This window comes from Siphateles boraxobius, unplaced genomic scaffold (genome assembly GCF_051911475.1).
Source record: "Siphateles boraxobius isolate OS27281-9 unplaced genomic scaffold, OSU_SipBor_1 39, whole genome shotgun sequence".
Lineage (NCBI taxonomy): Eukaryota > Metazoa > Chordata > Actinopteri > Cypriniformes > Leuciscidae > Siphateles > Siphateles boraxobius.
In genome coordinates, this window is record NW_027509019.1 from 3,330,306 (window position 1) to 3,355,196 (window position 24,891).

Here is a 24,891-nt window from a genome sequence, read left to right on the forward strand (position 1 = left end):
GGAAGAACCAGCGCATGATGGATCATTTTATCAATGAAGTTGTGGTTCCTGAGGAAGGGTGTTAAAAGTTTAGAATGTCCAGATCGGCACTTATCAACCTCGGTGAAATCTGAGGAATAGTCAATCTGATTCCTGTTTACACCGGCACGCGCACGCCCAGTGTAGGAGAATGATCCGCGTTTTCATTCGTTTTAATGTGGACGGAGATCAATTCTAATACGCAGCTGAAACGCTGGTGTGGACGGAGATCGTATTCGTTTTAATTCTCCGTTTCTAAACTAAAATACAGTAGTGTGGATGAGGCCTTAGAGAAATTTGTTCATGCTTTCATCACCAGTAGGGTGGATTATTGTAATGGACTCCTCACTGGCCTTCCCAAAAAGACCATAAGACAGTTGCAGCTCATACAGAACGCTGCTGCTAGGATTCTGAGCAGAACCAGAAAATATGAACACATCACACCAGTCCTCAGGTCTTTACACTGGCTGCCAGTTACATTTAGGATTGATTTTAAATTACTATTACTGGTATATAAATCACTCAATGGCCTAGGACCTCAATACATTGCAGATATGCTCACTACAGATCACTCAGATCATTAGGATCACATCGGCTAGAAATACCAAGGGTTCACTCTAAGCATGGCGAGTCTGCTTTTAGCTACTATGCCAGCCGCAGCTGGAACCAGCTTCCAGAAGAGATCAGATGTGCTCCTACAGTCACACTCAAATCCAGACTCAAAACACAGTTTAACTGTGCATTTACTGAATGAGCACTGTGCCACTGTTCGTCCGACTGTTTGCACTGTATTTTATTTCCTTTTTATACTAAACTGTTCTCATTTCTTTTGATTATTTTAATTACTTCAATGTAAATTTCTTTGAAATTACCATAGTGTATGAAATGTGCTATATAAATAAACTTGGCCTGCTTAATAACTAGTAAAAACAAAGTGCAGTAAATGCAATAATTACATGCATAATATGATAACAAAAACCAGTATAAAGTAGCATGGCTGACTCTTTCTAATTAATTTGTAATTTACAATTCCGTGTGACGGACAAGATGGTGCCGGTGTATGGCACGCCGTCTGGCGTCTCTGCTTCTCTGTGCTATATTTGTGTTTTTATCTGCATCAAACTGCTACTCGCTTCTGTTTTATGATCGCCAGTTACTTCTGGATATTCAAGACTCTTTTGTGGCCACATATAGCCCAGAGTCAAAAAGTTCTGTGGCTGGATCACAATCCTGCTCTCCAAACTCTACCTGGGATATTCCAGAATATCTGTGCAGCTGGCCTCATGGGGTTCCCAGCGGAAAGCGGCGCAGGAGACGCGGCAAGCGCGGAGGGGTTGCTGTCAAACTGAAAATGACACTACTCGCCGGCCGTGCGTCCAGCTTCATCTCCATGACGACGTGGAATCTAGGCGTTGGCCGATGTGCTGGTTGGCGTTTGCTCGATACACCTGTTCGCTGCCTTCGGACCATTCTCCCGGATTCTCCTTCGACGATCCCCTGCTACCCTCCTATCCGTGTTCATGTGATGGAGCTACTCTAGAGAATCTTCGTTTTTTGAATAGTCCTCTCTCTCGCGATCTCTGACTCGGTATCTCCTTCCAGGATGGCTCTGATTAATGCTCGGTCGCTAGTCAATAAGACGTTCATTTTAAATGACTTTTTCACTACCCACGCATTGAATTTTATGTGCATCACAGAGACTTGGATGAAGGTTGGTGATTTAAGGCGAGACACGGCAGGCAAAAACATCGTTTTTTTTTTTCACTGGTCAATTTTGAGATTTTGGGATATTTGTCTTCAATAACATGTCTTCTTTCAGACTTGTGGTGAAAAAAAAAGGCTGAAACACACATTTAGGTCTTTATTTTACTACACTTTGTCTGTTTGCGTCTGTAGATTTCTCATAAATTCATAAAAAGTTGTCGTTATAAATCATCCCTCTGCTCCGCGATCGCGATCTGCACCCTGTCATCACACACACTTTTAGAAAGCTCTCTCTCTCCTGTACAATACTGTCGGATCCAAATATGGTAATTTCCTTTTTATCAGCAACCAATCGCGAAAGCAAAAGGGGTGATTTTACTCTAAATGCGCAATCTCATTGGCTGATGCAAAATCTTTAAAGCCCGTTTTCTCAAAATGACTTTCCTCTCTCACTCCAAGTCCGAAATCTCCACTTCAGTAGCACCTATATACACCAAACTTTCCAGTCCTGTACCTAGTTATATTATGAAGACATTTACAGAGGGATTGTAAATATATTATTCCTAGCCTGATTTTTATAACATTTTATTCCAAAAAACATGTCAAAAATCATTTTTTAAGGCAATTGGCAGTATATTCTGATTTACAGGATAACAAAAGTAGATATCCATAAATCCCTCTGTAATTTTTTTTCCCATCTAATATGTGAACACAATGAAAAAAGAATTTTGAACCTGGCTTTATCCAATACTCAGATTTCGTTTTTTTTTATATATGCAAATTAGCCCATATTTAATTAGATAATGTCTCATTTGAACATTTAAACATTAATTACAGAAAACTTGTAATACATTTTTTTCTCATCTTAATGTAGGTAATCAACTGGCAAAGTTTCATGGTGATATCTGCTATTTAAACAAATGACCCTATTCACCTGTAGTGTCTCGCCTTAAGTCCTTAAGTCCCGAAGCTCTGGAATAGCCTTCCTGATATTGTTCGTAGCTCAGACTCTCTCTCCCAGTTTAAAACTAGACTGAAGACGCATCTATTTAGCCAGGCATTCATATAAATTTTTATCTTACAGTTACTGTAAATTCGGCCTCTAGTTCATAAACGCCAGAGGAGAACTGGCCCCCGACTGAGCCTGGGTTCTCCCAAGGTTTTTTTTTCTCCATTGGGTCATTTGATGGGGTGTTAGGACACCATTAGGTCACTGGATGGAGTTTTTCGGTTCCTTGCCACTGTTGTCTTTGGCTTGCTCAGTTGGGGATATTCAAATTAATTAACCAATCATACCATTGATTAGCTCTACCAAACTTGGATGTCTTTTTTTTCCAGTAATAAACAAACATTGTTAAGTTGTTTTGATTGATACTGTGAAGCAGCTTTGATACAATCTGTATTGTGAAAAGCGCTATATAAATATATTTGACTTGACTTGACTTTTGCTGAGTTGATTCCGGAAGGATGCACATTCTTTAACTCTCCCTGCTCTTCTGGCCGCGGAGCTGGTCTAGCGGTAATTAAAAAAAAAAAAAGTTTTTGTAGCTACTGTCACTCTGTTCCGTCTACATTCTACAGTAGCTTTGAAGTACAGCTGTTATGACTGGATTTTGACAAATCTGTTTTGTAGGGCTGGACGATTTTGGCTAAAATCATAAATGCGATTAATCGAACAAGTTACCTCGATTACGATTAATGAACGATTATTTTAAAAAAATCATGTCACTGGCAAGGCTTATACTGTAATTTTCACGGCTAATGAAAGTGCATAATCCTATCTTTGTGATTCTAAAATAAGGAAACACACACAGATAGTGCTTGATGCTTATTTATTAAATATTTCAAACAATTGCATCAAACAAAGCATACAATGCTTGAAATAAAAACGTCTTATTAAAAAAAGTAAAGTTGTAATGTAAAAAGAAAGTTTCCTAAAAATGTAGAAAATAAAGAACTTTTAAAAATAGTTATTTTTGTAAACAAAATAAATGATTGTAAATATTGCCATCTTAAAAGTAAAATATAACTTGTATAAAACTAAAAAACTAATCCTTTTCACATTGTGTAGCATTTGTAAATGCTTGTGTTATCGAAACCTGCTTTGTGGAGGCACTTGTTGCTGGGCGTTTGTCAGTCTCTCTTTTTTACGCGTGTTTCTTTGGTACAAGCGGCTCCTGTTGCTGAGTTGACTCAGTGTTTGAGTTCCCTTTCACACAGAGATTCCGGAAAATACACGGATAAAGTGGCCCGGGATTTGACCCGGGTTCGTTTGACTTTGGTTCATTCACACTGCCAGTGTTTTTCCAAATCAGAGAGTGCGTTCACACACAACCAGTAAAGACACGTGACATGTCCCAGCGGCGTCTATAGTTTGCTTATGAGCTGCGATTTCTCTCGAGAAACCACGCTTGTGCATTTTGTTTTCTCTGATTCGATCATAAACGAGCGCATACGTACCGTTTCACGCTGACGAACGATCCCGGCTTAGCGCCATCATTACGACAGGGCATTGATTACGGCTTTTGTTCACACAGCGCGCGTTCCGGGACTGAACACGGCAATGTTACTATGTCCCCAACCTGGCATCAATCCCGGGTCATGTTCACACAGAAGGTGTTTGTTCTGGCAATTTCCCGGGATCAACGCGCTGTGTGAAAGGGGCTCATGTTGCTTCAATGTCGAAGACTGGACGGGGCGGAGTTACGTGACTACACACGCGGTAATATGTTTTAAGGGGGAAGTACATTAACACACAGTGGGCGGAAATATTAATAGGATTAAAAAAACGAAATAACCGACATGGTAAAATTACGTCGGTTATAGGCTATGAATTTCAGTTTCGATTATTTTTCGATAAATCATCCAGCCCTATTTGTTATCGCTGGTGTATCGCTCCCCTCACCTAGTGAAAGATTTTATAAGTGAATTTACTGCTTTTATGGGCGAATGTGTAACTAATTACAGCAATATTCTTCTGCTAGGGGATTTTAATATTCATGTGTGCTGTCAGTCAAAGCCTCTAACAATGGAGTTTTTAAATCTCATTGAGTCATTGAACATGGTTCAGTGGGTGAAAGATCCCACACATACTCATGGACATACTTTGGACCTGGTACTCTCTCGTGGCGTTTCCATTACTGATGTTGGGGTTTTAAAAACTCTGATCTCTGATCATATCCCTGTAATGTTTTCTATGTCCCTTTCTCCTACAAGATCGCACATTTCATCTATTGCACAATGGACTCGTTCCTTTTCTCCCTGTTTCCATGAGGAATTTACTAACTCCTTTAATGAGGTGTGTCTGTCTCTGTCCCTGGAGTCACCCTTACCTGACTTGGATGCTGAAGAACATCTTAGTCTGTTTAATACTGTATGCTCTGAGGTTTTAAAAACCACTGCTCCTTTAAAGCTAAGAAGTCAAAACCTAAGACTGAACCATGGGTCAATGATACCATCTGCTCTCTTAGGCGAGCATGTAGAAGAGTAGAAAGTAAATGGAAAAGTGATAAGCTACAAGTTTCTTATGAAATGCTGAAAAACTCTCTCAGTGCTTTTCATAAAGCTATGATATCTGCTAAGTCTAAGTATTTTTCTAATTTAATTTTAAAAAATCATCATAGTTCAAAAGCCTTTGTTAAAGGGATAGTTCACCCAAAAATGAAAATTATGTCAGTATTTACTCACCCTCATGTTATTCCAACCCCGTAAGACCTTCGTTCATCTTCGGAACACAAATTAAGATATTTTTGATTAAATCTGAGAGCTGGATCACTCCTTCATAGGCTTCTAAGGGATTGAAACTTGCCAGCCCCGAAAAGTCATTAAATCATCGTTAAAATAGTCCAAGTGACTACAGTGGCTCACTCTTAAGTTTATCAAGCGACGATAATAGTTTTTGTGCGCAAAAACAAAAAAAAATAACGACTTTATTTCAACTATTCACTTCCTTCTCTTCGAGTCAGTTAACTTAGTATGATTGTGTAGTAGAGCTACGTCACACGTAGGCTCACTATTGGCCGACACTGGTCATGTGTGTGATGCGTGTGACGTACAACAACAGAAGCTTACACTATTACACTAGTGAACTGACTCGAGGCCCAGAGAGAAGGAAATTAATAGTTGAAATAAAGTCGTTATTTTTGGGGGGGTTTCCGCACAAAAAGTATTTTCGTCGTTTGATAAACTTAAGATTGAGCCTGAAGAAGTCAAGTCAAGTCACCTTTATTTATATAGCGCTTTTTACAATACAAATTGTTTCAAAGCAGCTTTACAGAGATAACAGGAAAGTAAAGTTGTAATATAATTGTTAATATTATTCAAAATTAAATGTTAAATGTGCCCAACTAAGCAAGCCAAAGGCCAATGGCGAAAAAAGGGCGACAGTGGCAAAGAACCAAAACTCCATCAAGTGACAGAATGGAGATAAAAACTTTGGGAGAACCCAGGCTCAGTCAGGGTGCCAGTCCTCGTTTGGCCAAAAAACGAACAGTGTATGATTATGATTTAGGCTCCATAATAGGTCAGGAATCAGATTGCATCAGAACTTTCACAATATTTATCCAGTTCATCTGGTTAGGGGTCGGAGTCATCACGGCGGTATGGAGATGAGTTTGTTGAAGTGTCCATGAGGCCTTCACAGTGTTGATGAGGCTGGCACTTCAGGGATGCGTTGTCGTCGTGTCCATGTGATGGTCCTTCCTCAGATCTGGATATGGCCTGGATCCGGCGGTTTGCGATAAACCTCGGGATAAACAGAGAGACTAATATTAGCGTAGACGCCATCCTTCTTATGATGTACAAAGTACATCCAGATTTATGGGAAGTGTTCCCGGTTCCGGCTGATCTAAACTATGCAGCCTAACATTGAATTATAGCAATCTATAATGTGTTATGTGTATGCTAAGCCAAAGAGATGTGTTTTTAGTCTAGATTTGAACTGACAGACTGCGTCTGCTTCCCGGACCATGTTAGGAAGATTGTTCCAAAGTTTTGGTGCCAAGTAGGAAAAGGATCTACCGCCAGCAGTCGATTTATATATTCTAGGTATTATCAACTGGCCAGAATTTTAAGATCGCAATAGACGTGAAGGACTATAATGGGTTAAGAGCTTTCTCAAGTACTGCAGAGCTAAACCATTTAGTGCTTTGTAAGTAATCAGCAATATTTTAAAATGTATACGATGTTTAATAGGGAGCCAATGCAGTGTTGACAGAACCGGGCTAATATGGTCGTACTTCCTGGTTCTGGTAAGAACTCTAGCGGCTGCGTTTTGGACCAGCTGTAGTTTGTTTATTAAGCGTGCAGGGCAACCACCCAGTAGAGCATTACAATAATCTAGCCTTGAGGTCATGAACGCATGAACTAATTGTTCCGCATTTGTCAATGAGAGCATATGACGTAATTTAGATATATTTTTAAGATGGAAAAATGCGCTTTTACAGACACTAGACACACGACTTTCAAATGAGAGATTGGTATCAAAGAGCACACCCAGGTTCCTAACTGACATCGAAGACTTAACAGAGCAGCCATCAAGTGTTAAACAGTATTCTCGGTTATTGCGTGTGGACGTTTTTTATCCAATAATTAGAATCTCTGTTTTTCCAGAATTTAGTAGTAGGAAATTACTAGTCATCCAATTTTTTTATATCAGCTATGCATTCCGTTAATTTTGTGAATTGGTAAGTTTCGTTAGGTTTTAAGGAAATATACAGCTGAGTATCATCAGCATAACAGTGAAAGCTAATGCCATGTGATATTCCTAATGATATCTCCAAACGGTAGCATGTACAGAGGGAACAGCAGCGGTCCTAGTACTGAGCCTTGTGGTACGCCATACTGAACTTTTGACCGATAAGACATCTCTTCATTTACTGCTACAAACTGATAACGGTCAGATAAGTATGATTTAAACCATGCTAATGCAATTCCACTAATGCCAACATAGTTTTCTAGTCTATTTAACAAATCATTACTTAACTTAATGTGCTGGTTCTTGAGCCACTCCTTTGTTGCCTTTGCGGTTTTGGGTCATTGTCATGCTGGAAGACCCATCCACGACCCATCTTCAGTGTCCTGGCTGAAGGAAGGAGGTTCTCGTCCAAGATTTGACAGTACATGGCCCCGTCCATTGGCCCCTCAATAGAATGAAGTCATCCTGTACCCTTAGCAGAAAAACATCCCCAGATCATAATGTTTCCACCTCCATGCTTGACTGTAGGGATGGTGTTCTTGGGGTCATAATAAGCATTTCTCTTCCTCCAAACACGGCGAGTTGAGTTGATGCCAAAGAGCTAAATTTTGGTCTCATCTGATCATAGCACTTTTTCCCAAGCTTTCTCTGAAACATTAGATGTTCATTGGCAAACTTCAGACGGGCTTCTACATGTGCCTTCTTGAGCAGGGGGACCTTGCAGGTGCTGCAATATCTCAATCCATTGCGGCGTAGTGTGTTACCAATGGTTTGCTTGGTAACTGTGGTCCCAGCTGCCTTGAGATAATTAGCAAGCTCCTCCCGTGTAGTTCTGAACTGATCCCTCACCTTTCTCATGATCATTGTTACCTCATGAGGCAGGATCTTGCATGGAGCTACAGACCGAGGACGATTTGATTTATCATTTTGTATTTCTTCTATTTCCGAATAATCACACTAACAAGTCTCCTTCTCTCTTAGCTTCTTGCTGATGATCTTTTAGCCCATTCCAGCCTTGTGCAGGTCTACAATCTGGACCCTGACGTTTGACAGCTCTTTGGTCTTGCCCATGGTGGTGGAGAGAATGGAAGATACAGATTCTGTGGACAGAATCTTGCTGGTCGTTAGGGGATCAAATACGTATTTCACTTGATCAAATGCTAATCAATTTACAACCTTTATATAATGTGTTTTTCTGGATTTTTTTGGTTGATATTCTGTCTCAACACGTTAAAATAAACCTACCATAAAAATTATAGACCCCCTCATTTCTTTGTAAGTGGGCGAAAATCAGCAGGGGATCAAACAATTATTGTCCCCACTGTATCATTGCCAAGGTGGTTGCTTTTTCTTCTGCCATGAAAACTGCCCTGCCATCAGTAGTCAGTGATGGAGATTGTTTTGGGGGAATCGCTGCATGATTTGGGGGAAAAACCTAATTGTGATTTTTCTGGTTAAAATTGCAATATAGATCTCTCTCTCTCTCTCTCTCTCTCTCTATATATATATATATATATATATATATATAATCCAAGGTAAACTCACAGCGCGTCTTCCAAATGCATGAAAATGAAATGAAAAGCAGAAGAATGATGAAGCTTGATGGTTTGTATATCGAGGTGATGGGGGAGTTTACAGGTTAGAGTGGCTCAAGCATAGACAAATAACATGTGAATCGCTTGTGCGCATGTGGGTGTGGTCACATTACAGAGTAGACGCATGAGAAACTGTACCTCTCGTTGGTTTCATACGAATTACATAAAGAGAGAATACTTGTTTTGATATGAATTGCTTCATTTAAAAGTAGCCCAAGTAGCATTGCCCTTGCTTTCTAAAAACACATCTATCATGTCTGTGTGGCAAGTATTTGCTATTTTACAGTTCATTTTCTGACACGTTTTAGAATGGACTTCACTGAGAGAGAGTTTGTTATCTATATTTTATGAAAAGCACAACATTTTGTTTTTGTGAGTGTATACAAATTTAGAAAAAAAACGAGGTGGTCGTGCTGGCGCCTCTGCCTACCCCAGGGAGTTAACCACTGACAACTGGTTAAAAATGCTGCTGCAAGACTTTTAACAGTAATTGTCTTTAGTGAGTGATAAAAATAAATATAGAACAAAGTGTGTACATGATTTAAGTAATTTTGGCTCCCATGTTCCTGCTACACTGCAAAAAATGCTTTCTTAGTATTTTTTTCTTGTTTCCAGTCCAAATATCTAAAAATTCTTAAGTCAAGATGCATTTACTAGATGAGTAAAATGCCATAAGATATTATGTTTTGTATTCTGGGGAAACAAATCAAAATTAAAAGAGTTGTGGCTTTACTATTTTAGTGAATGCATCTTGATTTAAGAATTTTTAGATATTTGGACTGGAAACAAGACAAAAATACTAAGTAAGAAAAGCATTTTTTGCAGGGTAGGGGTGTCTAGCATACATGTCCCTTTCTGCATGTACACGAAAACTGTTGTACCGTTAGGTGATCCATCGCATAGGTCAAGGAGATCTTCTTTAGTCTCTCTCATGTTTAAATTCATATTTTAATACGAATTAGGAATCAGAATAAAGAATATTATTCAAACTTCTAATTGTCTCCAATGTTTTAGGAAAAAGATAGAAAACAGCAGCTCTCTGGAGAAATGTCACCTTGGCTTGGAGAAAAAAAATAGTGTGTGTGCGTTTCCTCTGTCTCCATCTTTCCATGTCCTTTATTATAGGATTGGGACTGGCGACAGAAATATGGGAGATGAAACAACTATGTTGTTTTTGGTCCAAAGGATTATAGACGGAGATGTATATACTGTATAAATATGCTGTTACGTGACATTCCTGGGTCTTTGTTCTTGCAATTTGATAATTGATGTGCTGACATGAAGGGAGTTGCTATGTTTAATCTGTGTTAAACAATCAGAACCAATTCTTGGACACTTGACGTACTGTTATAATCAAAATTATTCAACCCCTATTGCAAATAAGGTTTATTGGCAAAATTTACAGACTTCAGCTGTTTACAATAAACAAATCAAACAAAAGTATTTTAAATAGCTCCACACAACAAATGTGGCTTTCCCAAATTCAACTGAAAACGCAACTTTTAATGACTTCTGCAGTCTCAAAATTATTCAGCGCCTTCATGGCAAGCATCTTTAGTACTTAGTATAACACCCTTTTGCTGTTATGACCTCCTGCAAACGAGTTGTATAACAGACACCAGCTTCTGGCAGCATTTTTGGGGAATCTTAGCCCATTCCTCATGAGCAATGGCCTCCAGTTCAGGAATATTCTTGGGTTTGTGTGCTGCAACTCCTTTCTTCAAATCCCACCAGAGTTTTTTTTATGGGGTTCAAGTCAGGTGTCTGTGATGGCCACTATAGACCCTTCTTCTGCAACCAAGCCTTGGTGGAATTTGAGGTATGCTTGGGATCATTGTCCTGTTGGAAGGTCCAATGACGCCCAAGCTTCAGCTTTCTCAGAGACAGCATGACGTTTTCTCCTAGGATTTCCTAATACTTCAACAAATCCATCCTGCCTTCCACATGCTGCAGGTTTCCATTGCCAGAAGTTGCAAGGCAGCACCAGAGCATCACCATGCTTAACTGCAGGCAGAGTTTTCTTTTCACCATGTGCTTCATTCTTCTTCCTCTAGACATACCGCTGATCCATAGGGATAAAAAAAAGTTCTAGTTTTGTTTCACCGCCCCACAGAACAGAATCCCAAAACCTATGTGGCTTATTTATATGATTTTGAGCAAATTGGAGCCGACTTTTCTGCTGCTTTTGGGTCAGTAGTGGTGTATGCATGCGTTCAGTACGCGCTTTACTGTGCAGCTGAAACCTGTTTTCAAATTTGCCTGCATGTTAGAAATATGGCTCTCAACAAACCTAGCCAGTTCAGATATTTCATGTGTTGTAGCTCAGATACAATGAAGCCCTTGATTAGTTGCATCAGGTGTGCTTGAGACAACACCCGTTTTGCAGATGTGTGCTGTTGTGAGGGATTCAATTTTGGGGGTTGAATAATTTTGAGACTGCAGAAGTCATTAAAATTTGCATTCTTTAGATGATTTTCCGGAAACCACTTGAAACATTTGTTGTGTTGAACTATTTCAATTACTTTTGTTTGATTTGTTCATTGTATACAGCTGAAAGCATATAAATTTAGCCAATAATTTTGATTGCAACTGTAAATCACTGAATCCTGTCTACTATAAGTTTTGCTGTATTTGATTGTAAAGCTGAAGCGGCCTAAAAACTCTTGTTGACTACTGCTCTTGATATTGCAAACATTTACTTTCATCATCATTATCATCTTCCTCCGCTTATCCGGGGCCGGGTCGAGGGGGCAGCATTCTCTAAGCAGAGATGCCCAGACATCCCTCTCCGCAGACACTTCCTCCAGCTCTTCCAGGGGGACACCGAGGCGTTCCCAGGCCAGCCGGGAGACTTAATCCCTCCAGCGTGTCTTCGGTCTTCCCTGGGGTCTCCTCCCGGTGGGACGCGCCCGGAACACCTTCCCGGGAAGGCATCCAGGAGGCATCCGGAAAAGATGCCCGAGCCACCTCAGCTGGCCACTCTCGATGTGGAGGAGCAGCGGATCTACTCTGAGCTCCTCCCTAGTAACCGAGCTCCTCAACCTATCTCTAAGGGATCGCCCAGCCACCCTGCGGAGAAAGCTCATTTCGGCCGCCTGTATCCGGGATCTTGTCCTTTCAGTCATGACCCAAAGCTCATGACCATAGGTGAGAGTAGGAAGGTAGATTGACCGGTAAATTGAGAGCTTCGCCTTGCAGCTCAGCTCCTCCTTTACCACAACAGACCGATACATTGACTGCATTACTGCAGAAGCTGCACCGATCCGTCTGTCAATCTCCCGTATGTAGATTGATGCTGACTATGAACAGCCATGCTATCCATAACATCACTTCTACTCATGTGATATTGCTTAGGTTAATCAATGTTTTAAGAATTGATTTATCCTGACAGAAAATTTTAATTAAGACGAACAATACCAGCATGATTTGCTCTGTGCAGGTATCGTCTGGCCCCAGCTTATCATTTTCCTGCCCAATTTGAGGATGTGTATCGTGTGGTGAAGTACTTTCTTCATGTTGAGGTCCTGAAGGGCTACCATATAAATCCAGAAAGGATTGCTGTGTCTGGAGACAGTGCAGGAGGCAACCTTGCAGCTGCAGTGGCTCAGCAGGTAAATCTAAAAAAAAGTTTACTTTTAAAAAATGAGTTGAATTTTTTATAGAATAATGTTTTATATTTATGTATAATCAGTTGCATAAGGACCCACAACAGCATGTCCAGCTGAAGGCCCAGGCTCTAATCTACCCTGTCCTGCAAGCCTTGGATCTTAACACTCCCTCCTACCAGCAGAACCAATACATGCCTATACTGCCTCGCACACTGATGGTGAGGTTTTGGAGTGAGTACTTCACCAGCGATAAGTCATTTTTCAGAGCCATGATGGAAAACAGACACAATAACCATGAATCGGCTGCTTTGCTTAAATTTGTCAATTGGAGTTCATACTTGCCTGATTCTTATCGCCAGACATACAATTACAGTGCTCCACCTGTGGTCACTAGAAAAAGTCCAGTGCACTCTATTAGTCCCCATCATTCGCTTGCAGATCCACGAGCATCGCCATTGCTGGTGCCGGACACAATGTTGCGTTTCCTGCCTAAGGCCTATGTGTTGACCTGTGAGTATGATGTATTGCGGGATGATGGTTTGATGTATGTCACACGTCTGCGTAATGCTGGAGTTGATGTCACACATGAACATTACCCCGGTGGATTTCATGGTGCACTAATGTTCACTATGTGGCCCACAGACTTTGATATTGGACACAGGATGGTCGACAACTATGTAAAATGGCTTAAGCAAAATCTATAAGATGAATGTATAATGCAACAGTGATTTATGCATCAGTTTTGGTTGAACTAGGTTAAATATTTTGTTTTTATTTATTTCATTTTCTTTTTCTGTTGTTTACAGTGCACCACTTTTTGTCTTAAAAAGGGCACACTTTTGATTGTATTAATCCATTATGGTACAGACATTCCTATTATGACCAAATCTGGTCTTAAGAAACACTGGACTATATTATTTGTAAAGGTCAATCATAAATGAAGAGTGTTGATGATATATATCCATTGCTATCCCTTAACTATGTATGTTACTAATGAAGTTGTTCAACACGTTAGCATGACAATAATATTTTTTGTTGATCAATCTTCTTAACATTACAATAATATTGTTTTATTATTTAATTTATTATTGTACTATATATTGTACCGTTATTATTTCTCTAAATCTTTTGCAATTGTCACTGACTGCTTGACATTTTGACAGGTTTGGTTTGATATGCAGTAAACTGTCTGATGAATATCCTGGTTCTCTGAATTCTTTTCTAGCTACGTTTGTGTCAAGTTTTCCGCTTTTTTATTCAGCTCTGCCCAAACTTGAGATGGCGTTCAAATAATGAAGGACGCAAGAAGACAACTCATTGACTGGACTATTTATTTTCTTCTGTTTGCAGAGGTATTTGCAGAAGCAATAGTCAGCAATAGGTTGATAATCTTTAAAGATAAAATTGGACAAAAGAAACACACATTAATATAATAAAGATGTTATTTAAACTAACATGTAACGTCTCATTCACCATCACCATATTACCTATAATATAAATCAACTAAATCAAAATGTTTTGACAAGAAATAATAAATGACAACAAACTTGAACACCTTTCACTCAAATCACACCAAATCATACAAATGTGACCGGTCACGGAAACTAGGGACACAAGTCGGTTCTGGGGCATTTTGAGTTATTCAGAGATTCTGAAAGTGTAATCTCCAAGCTTTCCAACGATGTGTAACATGTGGAAATCTGATACTATTTGGAGAAGTTGTGGCCATTTGAAGCTAGGCACTTAAAAAACCTCAAAGATGAGAAAACGAGCTCTAAAGATTGTGCAGTTCTCACCTCTCTCTGCTGCTGGGGGTGACAATAGGGCTCATTTACATCTCATTTAGATAAGCCATACCCCCTGTAAAGCTCCTCCATGTGCTTTACAGCTTTTTTTGCACTTCGAATGAATGCACTTCTGCCGCACTAGGCGAAAAACAATTGTTCTGCCCCTCTATTTGCAACGTACCAGCAACAACACACAAAGACCAATATGCCATATACATATAACGCAAAACCAGCAACAACACACAAAGACCAATATGCCATATACATATAACGCAAAACCAGTAACAACACACAAAGACCAATAAGCCATAGGCCTACATATAACGCAAATAGTGCGCAACGCGCGTGTGCCCAAAATGTCAACAATATTAAAGTTTATGCAGGAGGCAAATGCCTGCTGGCATTTTTCTTTAAGCAGTCATGACAGGAATTTTCCAAATAATCGCATTTCACCTCCTCAAATTACTGTTGCAAATCTCTTTACACCACTTTCTTATGTGCGTATACACACACAAATGAAATGTCCGCAAACACATTATATCATCAGCAGGTTCAGCATCTTAAATAACGAAGAGCAAATGAAGCTTAACTTACATTTCAGAAACGCGCACGGCGGGCCTTCATCGCAGGAAAGGTCTTAACTGCATCCTCTATTTCGATTCTCTGTGCCAGTTCATGTTCTATGGAGATTGTTAACAGTCCATTAACTCTGATTCCTGTTCAAAAAACCTTCCCCATTCAAAGCAATCGGGACGTCACATATGAAACAGCCAGCCACCGCTGTCAGCGAGCCGAGCCGCCGTATTCAAGCACTGAGGGCGCGCGCGCAGCGCCCATACCTCCGGTTCAGTTTCCCGAGCCCACGAAGTGCGGCGAAAACATTTTCGGTGTAACTGCCACGGTTCATTTCGTCTGCGACAATCTTTGCGGCATCCATCTTCATTGAATTTTGATATCAGATAGAGCCGGCCAGAGCACAGCATAATAAGTAGCCATGCGGTTCACTTGGAGGGCGGGGGCAAAAGCGCCGGGTTATTCAGTATGGATATACACACAGACAATGACACGTCACGCCCCTACTGCATGCTAGAATCTCCGAAAACAAGCCAATTTCAACCTCAAAATGTAAGCTTTTAAATATACCAATACTGCTATCTCAAACATGGAGAGGCTTCTTCGTGATTTCAATTAACAGATTCTGCAAAAAATTGAAATTCACCAATTTTGAAAAAAACCTCTTCTTTCTCATTTTGCTCGAAAGTTGTGCTGCCGACTTGTGTCCCTGGTTTCTGTGACGGGTCGCAAATCTTAGCATCAATCAGTACTGTAGCATAGCCTGGGTTTCCCCATACTGCCTTACCGCAGCGCGATTCAATTCACGCTGAAAGGCAGTCTGGATACCATGTCGCCTCATTTAGGGAACCAATCACAGAACGGGGAGGGAGCAGCTAGACGATGACGACATATATGCGACACACGGAAACAGTTTGTTTATATCGATTTAACATGGCTGAAGACGCGAAGCTACTCTTTGATGCAGCCTTAGAACAATGTCTAAGTAGTTTAGAATGCAAGTTCATTTTGAAAAAAGAACAGCTTTCGGCGTTAAACCATTTCTTAAACAAGAATGATGTTTTTGCCCTGCTACCAACAGGCTTTGGAAAAAGTCTGATATATCAACTAGCCCCGTTAGTGGCTAAGGCAATGGGGCTTCGCGAGACCCCAGTCGTCATAGTTGTTTCGCCATTAATCGCCTTAATGGATGACCAGGTACAGGAGGCTGTTAAGCTTGGAATTTCTGCCACTCAGCTGAGTCCTGATAAAGAAAATGCGATTAAAAATGGTCGATACCAACTTCTGTTCGGCAGTCCCGAGGCCTGGATGAGCGCAAAGTGGCAAGACATGTTAGCCACGGAGTTCTATAGAACCAACCTGATAGGCATCGTTGTAGATGAAGTCCATTTAACATATAAATGGTAAGTGGTATTTATTAATATCTTATTGTCATTATGTCTGCAGACTGCTATCTACTGTGTTTGTCACAGTGCCACTAAGTTGTGTTGCTTTTCAATATCAATATACAGCTACCGCTTTAGTAGCATAAACGTACACGATTAAAGTTGTTGACACTTTAGTCATTAAATTTAATTTTTAAACTTGTGAAGTACAACCGCAAACAATTTCCAATGCAAATAATAACTTCAACATCTATGCTAAACTGTACTTAATACTTATGATTTTATTTTGTCTAACAGGGGGAAGGCTGCGAAAGGACAGAAGGCCTTTAGGGAAAGCTTTGCAAGGTTGGGGGAACTTCGAGCAATCGTACCTCCAGGTAGGTTAACAATAACACTTTAGAGATTACTGTTAGCTTTACCTGGATCAACACTGCATATGGCATTGCTGTTACTCGGGCACTGAAATTTGTTGACACATCCAACCCATTACCCTTTCGATGATAAGCCATCTTTCAAATTATGGTTTTGCTACTGTAATATCACACTACTCTCACAACATTTATTTACCAGTGTTAAGTAACTTATTGTCTGAACATGAGTATTAGCCTCTATGTAAACAATGAAATTATAACATTACACAAATTACACATTGCAAAATTATCATGTAATGCCTTGTTTTTTCTTTGACATTGTTACTTTCAAAACACTGTTACAATTTAATGTTTAAGTGTAAAAAAAAACTATACAGTGGGATGAATAAAATGGGAATGACTTCAAGGTTTCTCATTTGTTCTTTTAAATTTTATTTTTTAGGTACTCCAGTATTGGCATTGACCGCTTCTGCAGATTTGCACTCAAGAGACATTGTCAGGAGACAGCTACACTTCCAAAATGCAATCAACATCACTGTTAGCCCCAATCGACCCAACATTAGACTTGGGGTAAGAAGACTTACAACAGATTCTCTGGACTGTTTTGACTGGCTGGTAAAAGACTTAAAAGAAAAAGGACTGGAGATGTTACCGATCATCATATACTGCCGGACAATAAACACTGTTACAAGAGTTTTCTGCCACCTCAAGGCTGAACTTGGGGATAGCGCCTGGGTCGGTGAAGAGAAAATAGGTAAAAACCTATTGATTGGGATGTTCCACAGCCAGACTCTACCTGTAAACAAGAGCAGGGTACTTTCTTCATTTAATGGAGAAGGCAGCTGCAGAGTGACTGTGGCAACTACAGCACTTGGAGTTGGCCTAAATTTCCCAAAGGTCTCCCATGTGGTCACGTATGGGTTACCAGAGGACCCAGAGGCCACTCTCCAGCAGGTTGGAAGAGCAGGCAGAGATGGCTCTCCAACTCATGCTGTTCTCTATGCAAACAATCAACTTGCCAAGACTGACAAGGTAGTAAAGGATGTTCTTCAAAAAAGCTTAAATGGCTGTTTTAGGAAGGCCCTATACTCTCATTTTGAGAAAGACACGTCTAGTGTTGAGCCTGGACATTCTTGCTGCACCTATTGCCATTCAATATGCAAGTGTAGCTCTGACAGTTGCTCTGTATAAACACCAAATTACGAGATGCCAAAACAGATTCCATCACCTGACAATTGCAGACAAGTCACATTAGATGAGCAGGGATTGGTCAGAGAGCTTTTAGAGAAATATAGAGAAAGTCTAATTTCGCCAGATGAACAGCTGTACACACATGCATCATTCTGCACCGGTTTCAGCAATGTACTAATTGAATCAGTAGTTGAAAATGTATGTGAAATATTTGACATCACCTATGTCATGCAGAATCTACCTGTATTCGACATAAACCATGGCCTGGAAATCCTAAAAATTGTGCACAAAGTTTTTGAAGACTTTGATTTATGCAAGTACCCAGAGACTACAGAAGAACCATATTTGCAGCCTGATATTGACTTCAAGGGGTACTTTGATTTAGAGGATGAGGATGATGAAAACTCATTAAGCAGCATTGAGTCAGGCTTATCTGTGCTTCCAATATCAGACTAATTACTGAGCCACTGTAAATAACTACACAGTTGTATATATGTTTGATTCTGAATAAATATTTCTATTTACACTTCAGTAATGTGTCCAATGTGTTTAAATTCATGAATAAGCAAATTTACAACAAGGTTTGTAAACATACAGCTTTAATAATATCAATGAGCATGAGGAAATATCAAAATGTTTAAAATCAAAAAAATGTGTTTACATAAACACACAGCACAATTAACACAATGTTTTCATGTTCTCAAGGTTTACAAAGGGACACTGCGCCATTCATTTAGTTTGCTCATCATCCATTTCCACAGTGCTTTATGATCCAGCTTGGCCAATAGGTTTTTTCGGAAGCCAGGGAAGGCAGCATACACTCGACCTGGTTGTTGTTTAAAAAGCTCTCCCTCTTGCAGAGTGTCCACCAAGGTGAGTATGTCTTTGGTCATGTCCACATGGTGAGCACCAGTTTGCCCAGATATGCCCAGCTCAATATCAGTGCCTGCCATCATTTCTTTCATGACTCCTATAGACCTGCTTATTCTTGCTGCTGAAGTCTCATTCAGGTTAGGCCCCAGGCCGCTCAGGAAAGATTTCAGGAATCCATTTAAGTGCTCCAGATGTAAATCTAGTGGAATGTTTCTTCCCTTGCCTCCCCTTGTGCTCCAGAATCTGTTCCACTTTAGACTGTGAGCAACTTGTGGAGACAACGTGGCATTAATTTGTACAGTAAGCAGGAAAGTACTGTATGCGTAGCTAGTGTGTCCGTAAGCTTTGTAGAACAACATGGCTACTGTGTAGAGTATCAGTCTTTCACCATCTCCTTCCTTTACTGCATCTAAAATGTCCAAAAGAATAAAGCTGAAGCCCAGTCTGGCAACGGTGTGTTCATACTTGTGGTCACAGTGAGTGGGGATGATTGGTATCGAGTCTGTTGGCACAACCAGGTTGTGTGTCTTTATTTCGTGGCTTTGTCTTCTTTTGCAATAAGTGAACATTCTTGAACAACCCTCCATACGACAATGGAACTTATTCTTTTGAATTGGTGTGGCAGATGTTTTACTTGCAGCCTCTGCAGCATCAGTGATGTCAGGAAGAAGAACATATTTGTCCACGATTGAGGCAGTTAAGTTGTTGAACCATGTCCTCCTTGCTTCTGGAGAGGCCTCTTTGATGTGTTCTGGTATAAGGGACTCAGGACAATCTGTAAAAGGACAAACAAAACAGGGACCAATTAATAGAGGCAGTATTCCAACCCCACACATGCAGATATTTGCCAGCTTCAATATTGAATCAGCCATCTTGAAGGTATCAAGACCAATGTGCGAGTTAAAAGTTTGTTATACACACCAGGTACATTTTTACAATATATAATCATCAGTTTCATTTATTGTGACAACAAAATGTGCTGATGTTAATTGATGGTTTACCTGTTACATGATTAAAACCAAGATGCTCAATCGCCGCAGCTAGGAATAGAGCAGTCGTGTCCTTTATCACAAAGTCCCTGTAAGCATTGAACGCAGCATGGGGTCCACTCTTGGCATTGCTGCACCTGGGATGAGAAAATATTTCAATGTAGTGTTGGCCTTACACATTATTGTCTTGTGTCAAAAAACAATCAGTCACTCTGGAGCTGCTTCTCATAACTTGTAAGTTATGACACATTCAATAACTCACAATCACTTATGCCGCACACAACAGTTAGTCTCTCTGTAGCCGCTTCACATCCCATGCAAGTGCAGTGACTCATTCACTCACTGACATAATAAATTATTATTGCTGTTCACAACAGTTATTCTCTCTGAAGTCTTTTCAGATCGCTATGAAGCGCAGTAACACAAACTCACATTCACTCACTCTATTATGTTATAGTTTGTTATAATGTTAGATAATTAAAAAAAAAACATTCATACAGTTCATAGATGAAATCATACCACCATAACAATTGCATTAACCACCTCCCCGGGAATAGCACAGCTTAGGTCATGATGTCAGGACTGTTTTTCCCATCCCACAGTAAAGAACATTATCCAGACATGTTAGCCGTGGATTTAGAGTCATCATGAACTGTGGGAAGCATTATAGACCGTTAACTTATCAAAGACAATATACAGTTCAATGGCTTTGCAGTCAAAGTACTCGAGGTGCTGAACAGCATTCATAACCTATGTCACAAAGAAAATGTTTAAATTTATATGCTAGTTATTATTTTAACAAATAATAACTCTATTGTCATACCTCAACTTGGTCATGTTTGCAAAGAGTGTTCCATGGTCCTTGGCAGACTCCTTAAAGAAAATCTTATGATGGATCTACAATTTCAAAATAAAAACACATTCAAACATATACACAAGTTTAATAATTTTAAAATATATATATTTTTTTATGAATATTGAAAATAAACAAATAATTCCAATTTTTGTTCTTTTTCACATGGTAACTCACTTCAAAGAGAACTCGAATAGCATGCCAGTCCTCGAATTTAAAATGCATCCCCTCCATTCTTTCCTCCTCAGTGTCTGCATCTGAAAATCCCCATTGTACATTGCGGCAGTTAGCCTCTGTGAGACGGTCCCCTCCAATTAGTAGGTGTTGTGCCCCATCAGGATCCTTGGGCATATACCTAAGCAAAAAGAGACACAATAACATACTTGAATGCAAATAAAAAAATTTACAGAGTAACTGAATTGGTATATGATTGTCATAGACTTGGTCACAAGAGATTGCAACATATATCATGATCAATACTCACTGTTGTTGTATATGTCTCATAACTTCCACCAAGTCATTTCTTTTGTTCTCGTCCTTGAAATAGAGGCCTAAGGGGTACTCCAGAACGAGAAAAAGTAAAAATAAAAAGGTATTTAAATTCCAAACATTTTTATAACATATAGCCACATTAGAATGTCATTGTAATATCTTACATCGGTTGAGCGTGTAGACATTTCACTGGAATATTTGTGAGGAATGTGATGCACCACAATGTCTCCAAAGCTTTCAAACACGGTCATGTGTTTGTTCAGCATTCTGGTCCCAAGAACAATTAATTCGCGCCGCATTAAAGCCTGGGTGTTCCTCTGTGGAAGTGATAAGGCAAGATTGTATCGTTGAATGTCTGTTGTGGGTTTGATATTGGAGATGTGGTGGGTGGGTATTCGGTCTTTGACGGCTATATGGTGTATCCAGTGTAGACTTCTGTTGCTGTTATCGATTGACTGGTGGTGTCTGTGTACAAAGAGATCCAGATTGTCCATAATAATTGAATATGATGATGGGCAGGTCACACGGCTGTCTTTCTGTCTGGTGGAAGGTGCGCTGTTTTCATCTTTATAAAAGCATAATTTGTAAAAATAATAATAATAATTAGATCTCATCATGAACTTAACAATAAAAAAAAATTTAACTGTAAGTGTGTTTTATTTTGGTTTCATTTCTCCCTCACCTGACAGATGAAGGTCCTCCATGCTTCGGAATGCTTCTTGGAATTCTTCATCGTTGTCTGTATCTTTGAAGCTTAGTTTGAGTTTTTGGAAGTCAGCCCCACAGCCAAGTGCCAACTCATGTTGCTTCTTTATGGCTCTGCCGTGTGATGTGGTTATTGATAACTGGCTCAATCGTTTGAAAACTGACTTTTTTGCTCCACCATACTGGAGAATGGTGTTGATGTAATATGATAATGCAGCCAGACGGGGTTGTCGTCCTCTGATTGCAATTGCTGCAGCAGTACATGTTGACAAGTTGTTATTGTTGGTGATGCAATTGAAAATCGATAGCATAAAGGGTGCAAGCCGATGGAGGTCATCCCTTAAACTGTGGAAAGAGAATGACTTAAGGTCTGCTGGTTTAGACCTCCATAAAATGAAGTCATTTCTTTGAGAGCACAGTTTCTCACATTCTTCAAAAATTAACTGAATGATTCCAGATTTGAGTTCCTCTTGCAGGTGTTTATGTTTTAATGCATGACTGGCAGCCTCTTTCCATCTTTTTAGAATTATGAATTTTATGATTGGATCTTCCTCAGGATTGCACACCCTTGATAGTGTTTGCGACGGATATGTGATGGTAACCTGAAATAAAAAGTACACTTAATTTCATCATTTATACACAATAGTTTCATCATTGATGTGCTTTTATCTTTTTTTAAATGATAAATTTCAAATCTTAGAATCATTTTTGATACTCACTAATCAGTAATTACATGATTACAAACACATCTGTTGAAACTACTATATGCTCAGAGCCAAGTTAAGATAAGCCACAGCCAGGCAGACTGTTTGCAGGTAGATTACAGAGAAGATTTAAAGATGAGCCAGGCCGCATTTGGCAATAAACATACATAAACCGGATAGTAGGAGCGAACCTCTGTCAACCTTTTCTAACAGTGCTTGGGGAACATGGAAGTCAAATGCTCTCCCCTTTCTAGATTATCTGGGACAAGTAAATAAATAACAAAACGTATTTTTTTTTTCTCCCTTTCTACTGAATTCAAAAAAAAAGTTCAGGCAGCGCCAAGCAAGAACTAATAGGTTGCTTATCGTAAGATTTTAATGAGCTGTTACAATAGTTATTTAAGTGCATGTTATTTAAGAAGCTGAAACGACTGAAAATACAAATAAACGTATGATACCTGGGTTGTGGTTTTCCTGGTGGGGAGATGTCTCGTGGACTCGGTGGGTTTGGGCAGGTCTTTTTCAAAGCCCTCGGGGTCTTTGATGGTGTAGGCTCGCGTTGCCTTTTGGCTATGTTGCTGTCCGTGTTTCGGAACTCTTCTTCCCATTGTCTGAATGTGGTTAAGTCTCTTTCCAGCCTGGAAATTCTGTTTGAGCAACGCTGGCAGGATCTTCGCGATGCCCCTGACTCCGGTGCGACTGTCACCCCTAATATTGTTAACCTCTCGGATAAACTTGGTGGTTTTTTGGATGAAAACATGTCTGTGGAGTGTCCATATATACCTTCTACCCTCATATTTATCTTGCACAAACGGCAATAATCGCTTAACGTCATTGTTTACAAAAAAGATCTTTCCCATAGTCTTCTTCCTTGTCTAATTTCTGTCGCTCTACATACATCATCTGGTATAATCGAAACGATTGGCTATGAGCTACGTACAGGCATATTTGACAGACATTCTTAGCACCTAATAAACTGCGACGGGCATTCTGAAACCACGCCTCAAATACGAGAAATTGCGCATGTGGTTCCCAGACCCAATTCTCAACGAGATTGGGTCTGGCGTTAGCCAGGCTAACTGTAGCAAGCAAACTAGCAAAATCCATCAAATATGCTGAAACACAATACTGATCTCTTACAACTTATAGTTTACATCAAAAATTAATAAATTAAATTCATGTTCATACCAGTTGCGTCTTCAAGTTTGATTTTTTTTTAACTGAATGTGTGTGAAAGTCTTTGCAAGTCCAGCAAGAGATATTCTCCAAACTTTTCACCTGTATGTGCTCTGGGAGGTGCACCACTTTATTGTTCCCCCTTGGAAACACACTCTCTCAATGGTTCCCGCCCAGTCACCACACTACACTGCCCTCTACAGGAATTTCTGAGTATGACGGAACTTAAAGTAAAACCTCATTATTGTGATGAAACAGTTTGATTTGTATAAACAAATTAATGCTTAGTAACTTATGTTTTAGAAGAAAAGACTGCCCAGTTAGTAAAAACACAGTCTGAGAAATCATGGAATGAGAGAAAATACTTATAAACAAATCTGACTTACGCAACCATGCGTCATAGCATCTCACAAAAATGTGTTGTTAGTATATTGGCTACAAACATTTTCAGTCATATGATGCTATGACACAGGAAGAGCTAACTAAAACAAGCATCAATATCAACCACATAGTAGTGGTAGTTTAGTCCTAACTATGTTGCTGCAGAGTGACTATTCATTCTTTACAGCTTATACCTTTTTTACCTTTTAAAGAGCCATCACCTTTTCTTCCATTGCTTCATTTAATGGTTGTTCTCAGGAAGTCTTGTATGACATTACATCCTTCAGAGTTTTCACAGCCACCTTTTGTGTTCTTGGCTCATCATTCATTTTTAATTGTGCTTTCACATGAAATCGTACTCGGTTACTAACGTAACCTCGGTTCTCTCTAGAGAGGGAACGAGTACTGCATAATATCTTACGCTATGGGGAAAACCTCTTTTCCACGAGATATTGAAGCCAAAAATTATCCTTTAATTTTGATTAATGTAAAACGCTGTGCGGCAGCGTGCAGACGTAGGCAAGACGGCTCGCGCGCCTATTGGCTGCCCTGCGGCAACAGCAGCAAGCCTATTGGAATGAGGCCCTGCGTGACGTGACATCCAATGGGGGTGCTTCGCGCCCATTTCGTCGCGTCCCGCCAGAATAGGCGTGGCCTTGGCCTATAAATACGCTCGACAGGCTGATACAAACTGGTTTTCAACGCTGAAGCGAACCAGCGCTGTTGTATGCACGGCAAGATACGCAGTACTCGTTCCCTCTCTAGAGAGAACCGAGGTTACGTTAGTAACC

The 24,891-nt window shown here is 39.9% G+C and overlaps 3 protein-coding genes across 6 annotated transcripts in view; 2 read left to right on the forward strand and 1 right to left on the reverse strand.

The window, feature by feature from the left end:
* aadac (arylacetamide deacetylase) overlaps positions 1–13,817 on the forward strand; it is a 42,781-nt gene extending 28,964 nt beyond the window's left edge. The window contains exons 4-5 of the mRNA XM_077197336.1: positions 12,452–12,623; positions 12,704–13,817. Coding sequence (XP_077053451.1) covers positions 12,452–12,623; positions 12,704–13,324 — 793 coding nt within the window. The 3' untranslated portion in view covers positions 13,325–13,817. The remainder of the gene's footprint in view (positions 1–12,451; positions 12,624–12,703) is intronic.
* A 2,081-nt stretch (positions 13,818–15,898) lies between these two features.
* LOC143703901 (putative ATP-dependent DNA helicase Q1) lies at positions 15,899–18,383 on the forward strand. The gene is made up of 4 exons (XM_077197378.1): positions 15,899–16,383; positions 16,663–16,742; positions 17,179–17,768; positions 18,162–18,383. The coding sequence occupies exons 1-4, from the start codon at positions 15,914–15,916 to the stop codon at positions 18,381–18,383; spliced, it is 1,362 nt and encodes a 453-aa protein (XP_077053493.1). The 5' UTR covers positions 15,899–15,913.
* A 126-nt stretch (positions 18,384–18,509) lies between these two features.
* On the reverse strand, positions 18,510–23,880 carry LOC143703874 (uncharacterized). Of its 4 annotated transcripts, none has more exons than XM_077197341.1 (9): positions 23,002–23,880; positions 21,817–22,441; positions 21,299–21,699; positions 21,127–21,203; positions 20,820–20,997; positions 20,613–20,686; positions 20,309–20,441; positions 19,802–19,926; positions 18,510–19,575 (listed from the first exon to the last, which is right to left on the reverse strand). In XM_077197341.1, the coding sequence occupies exons 1-7, from the start codon at positions 23,401–23,403 to the stop codon at positions 20,435–20,437; spliced, it is 1,764 nt and encodes a 587-aa protein (XP_077053456.1). In that variant the 5' UTR covers positions 23,404–23,880; the 3' UTR covers positions 18,510–19,575; positions 19,802–19,926; positions 20,309–20,434. The 4 variants fall into 4 exon arrangements, with proteins under 4 accessions (XP_077053456.1, XP_077053453.1, XP_077053452.1 ...); XM_077197338.1 differs by having other exon boundaries at positions 20,309–20,417; positions 23,002–23,843; XM_077197337.1 differs by having other exon boundaries at positions 20,333–20,441; positions 23,002–23,843.
* Positions 23,881–24,891: the final 1,011 nt, after the last annotated feature.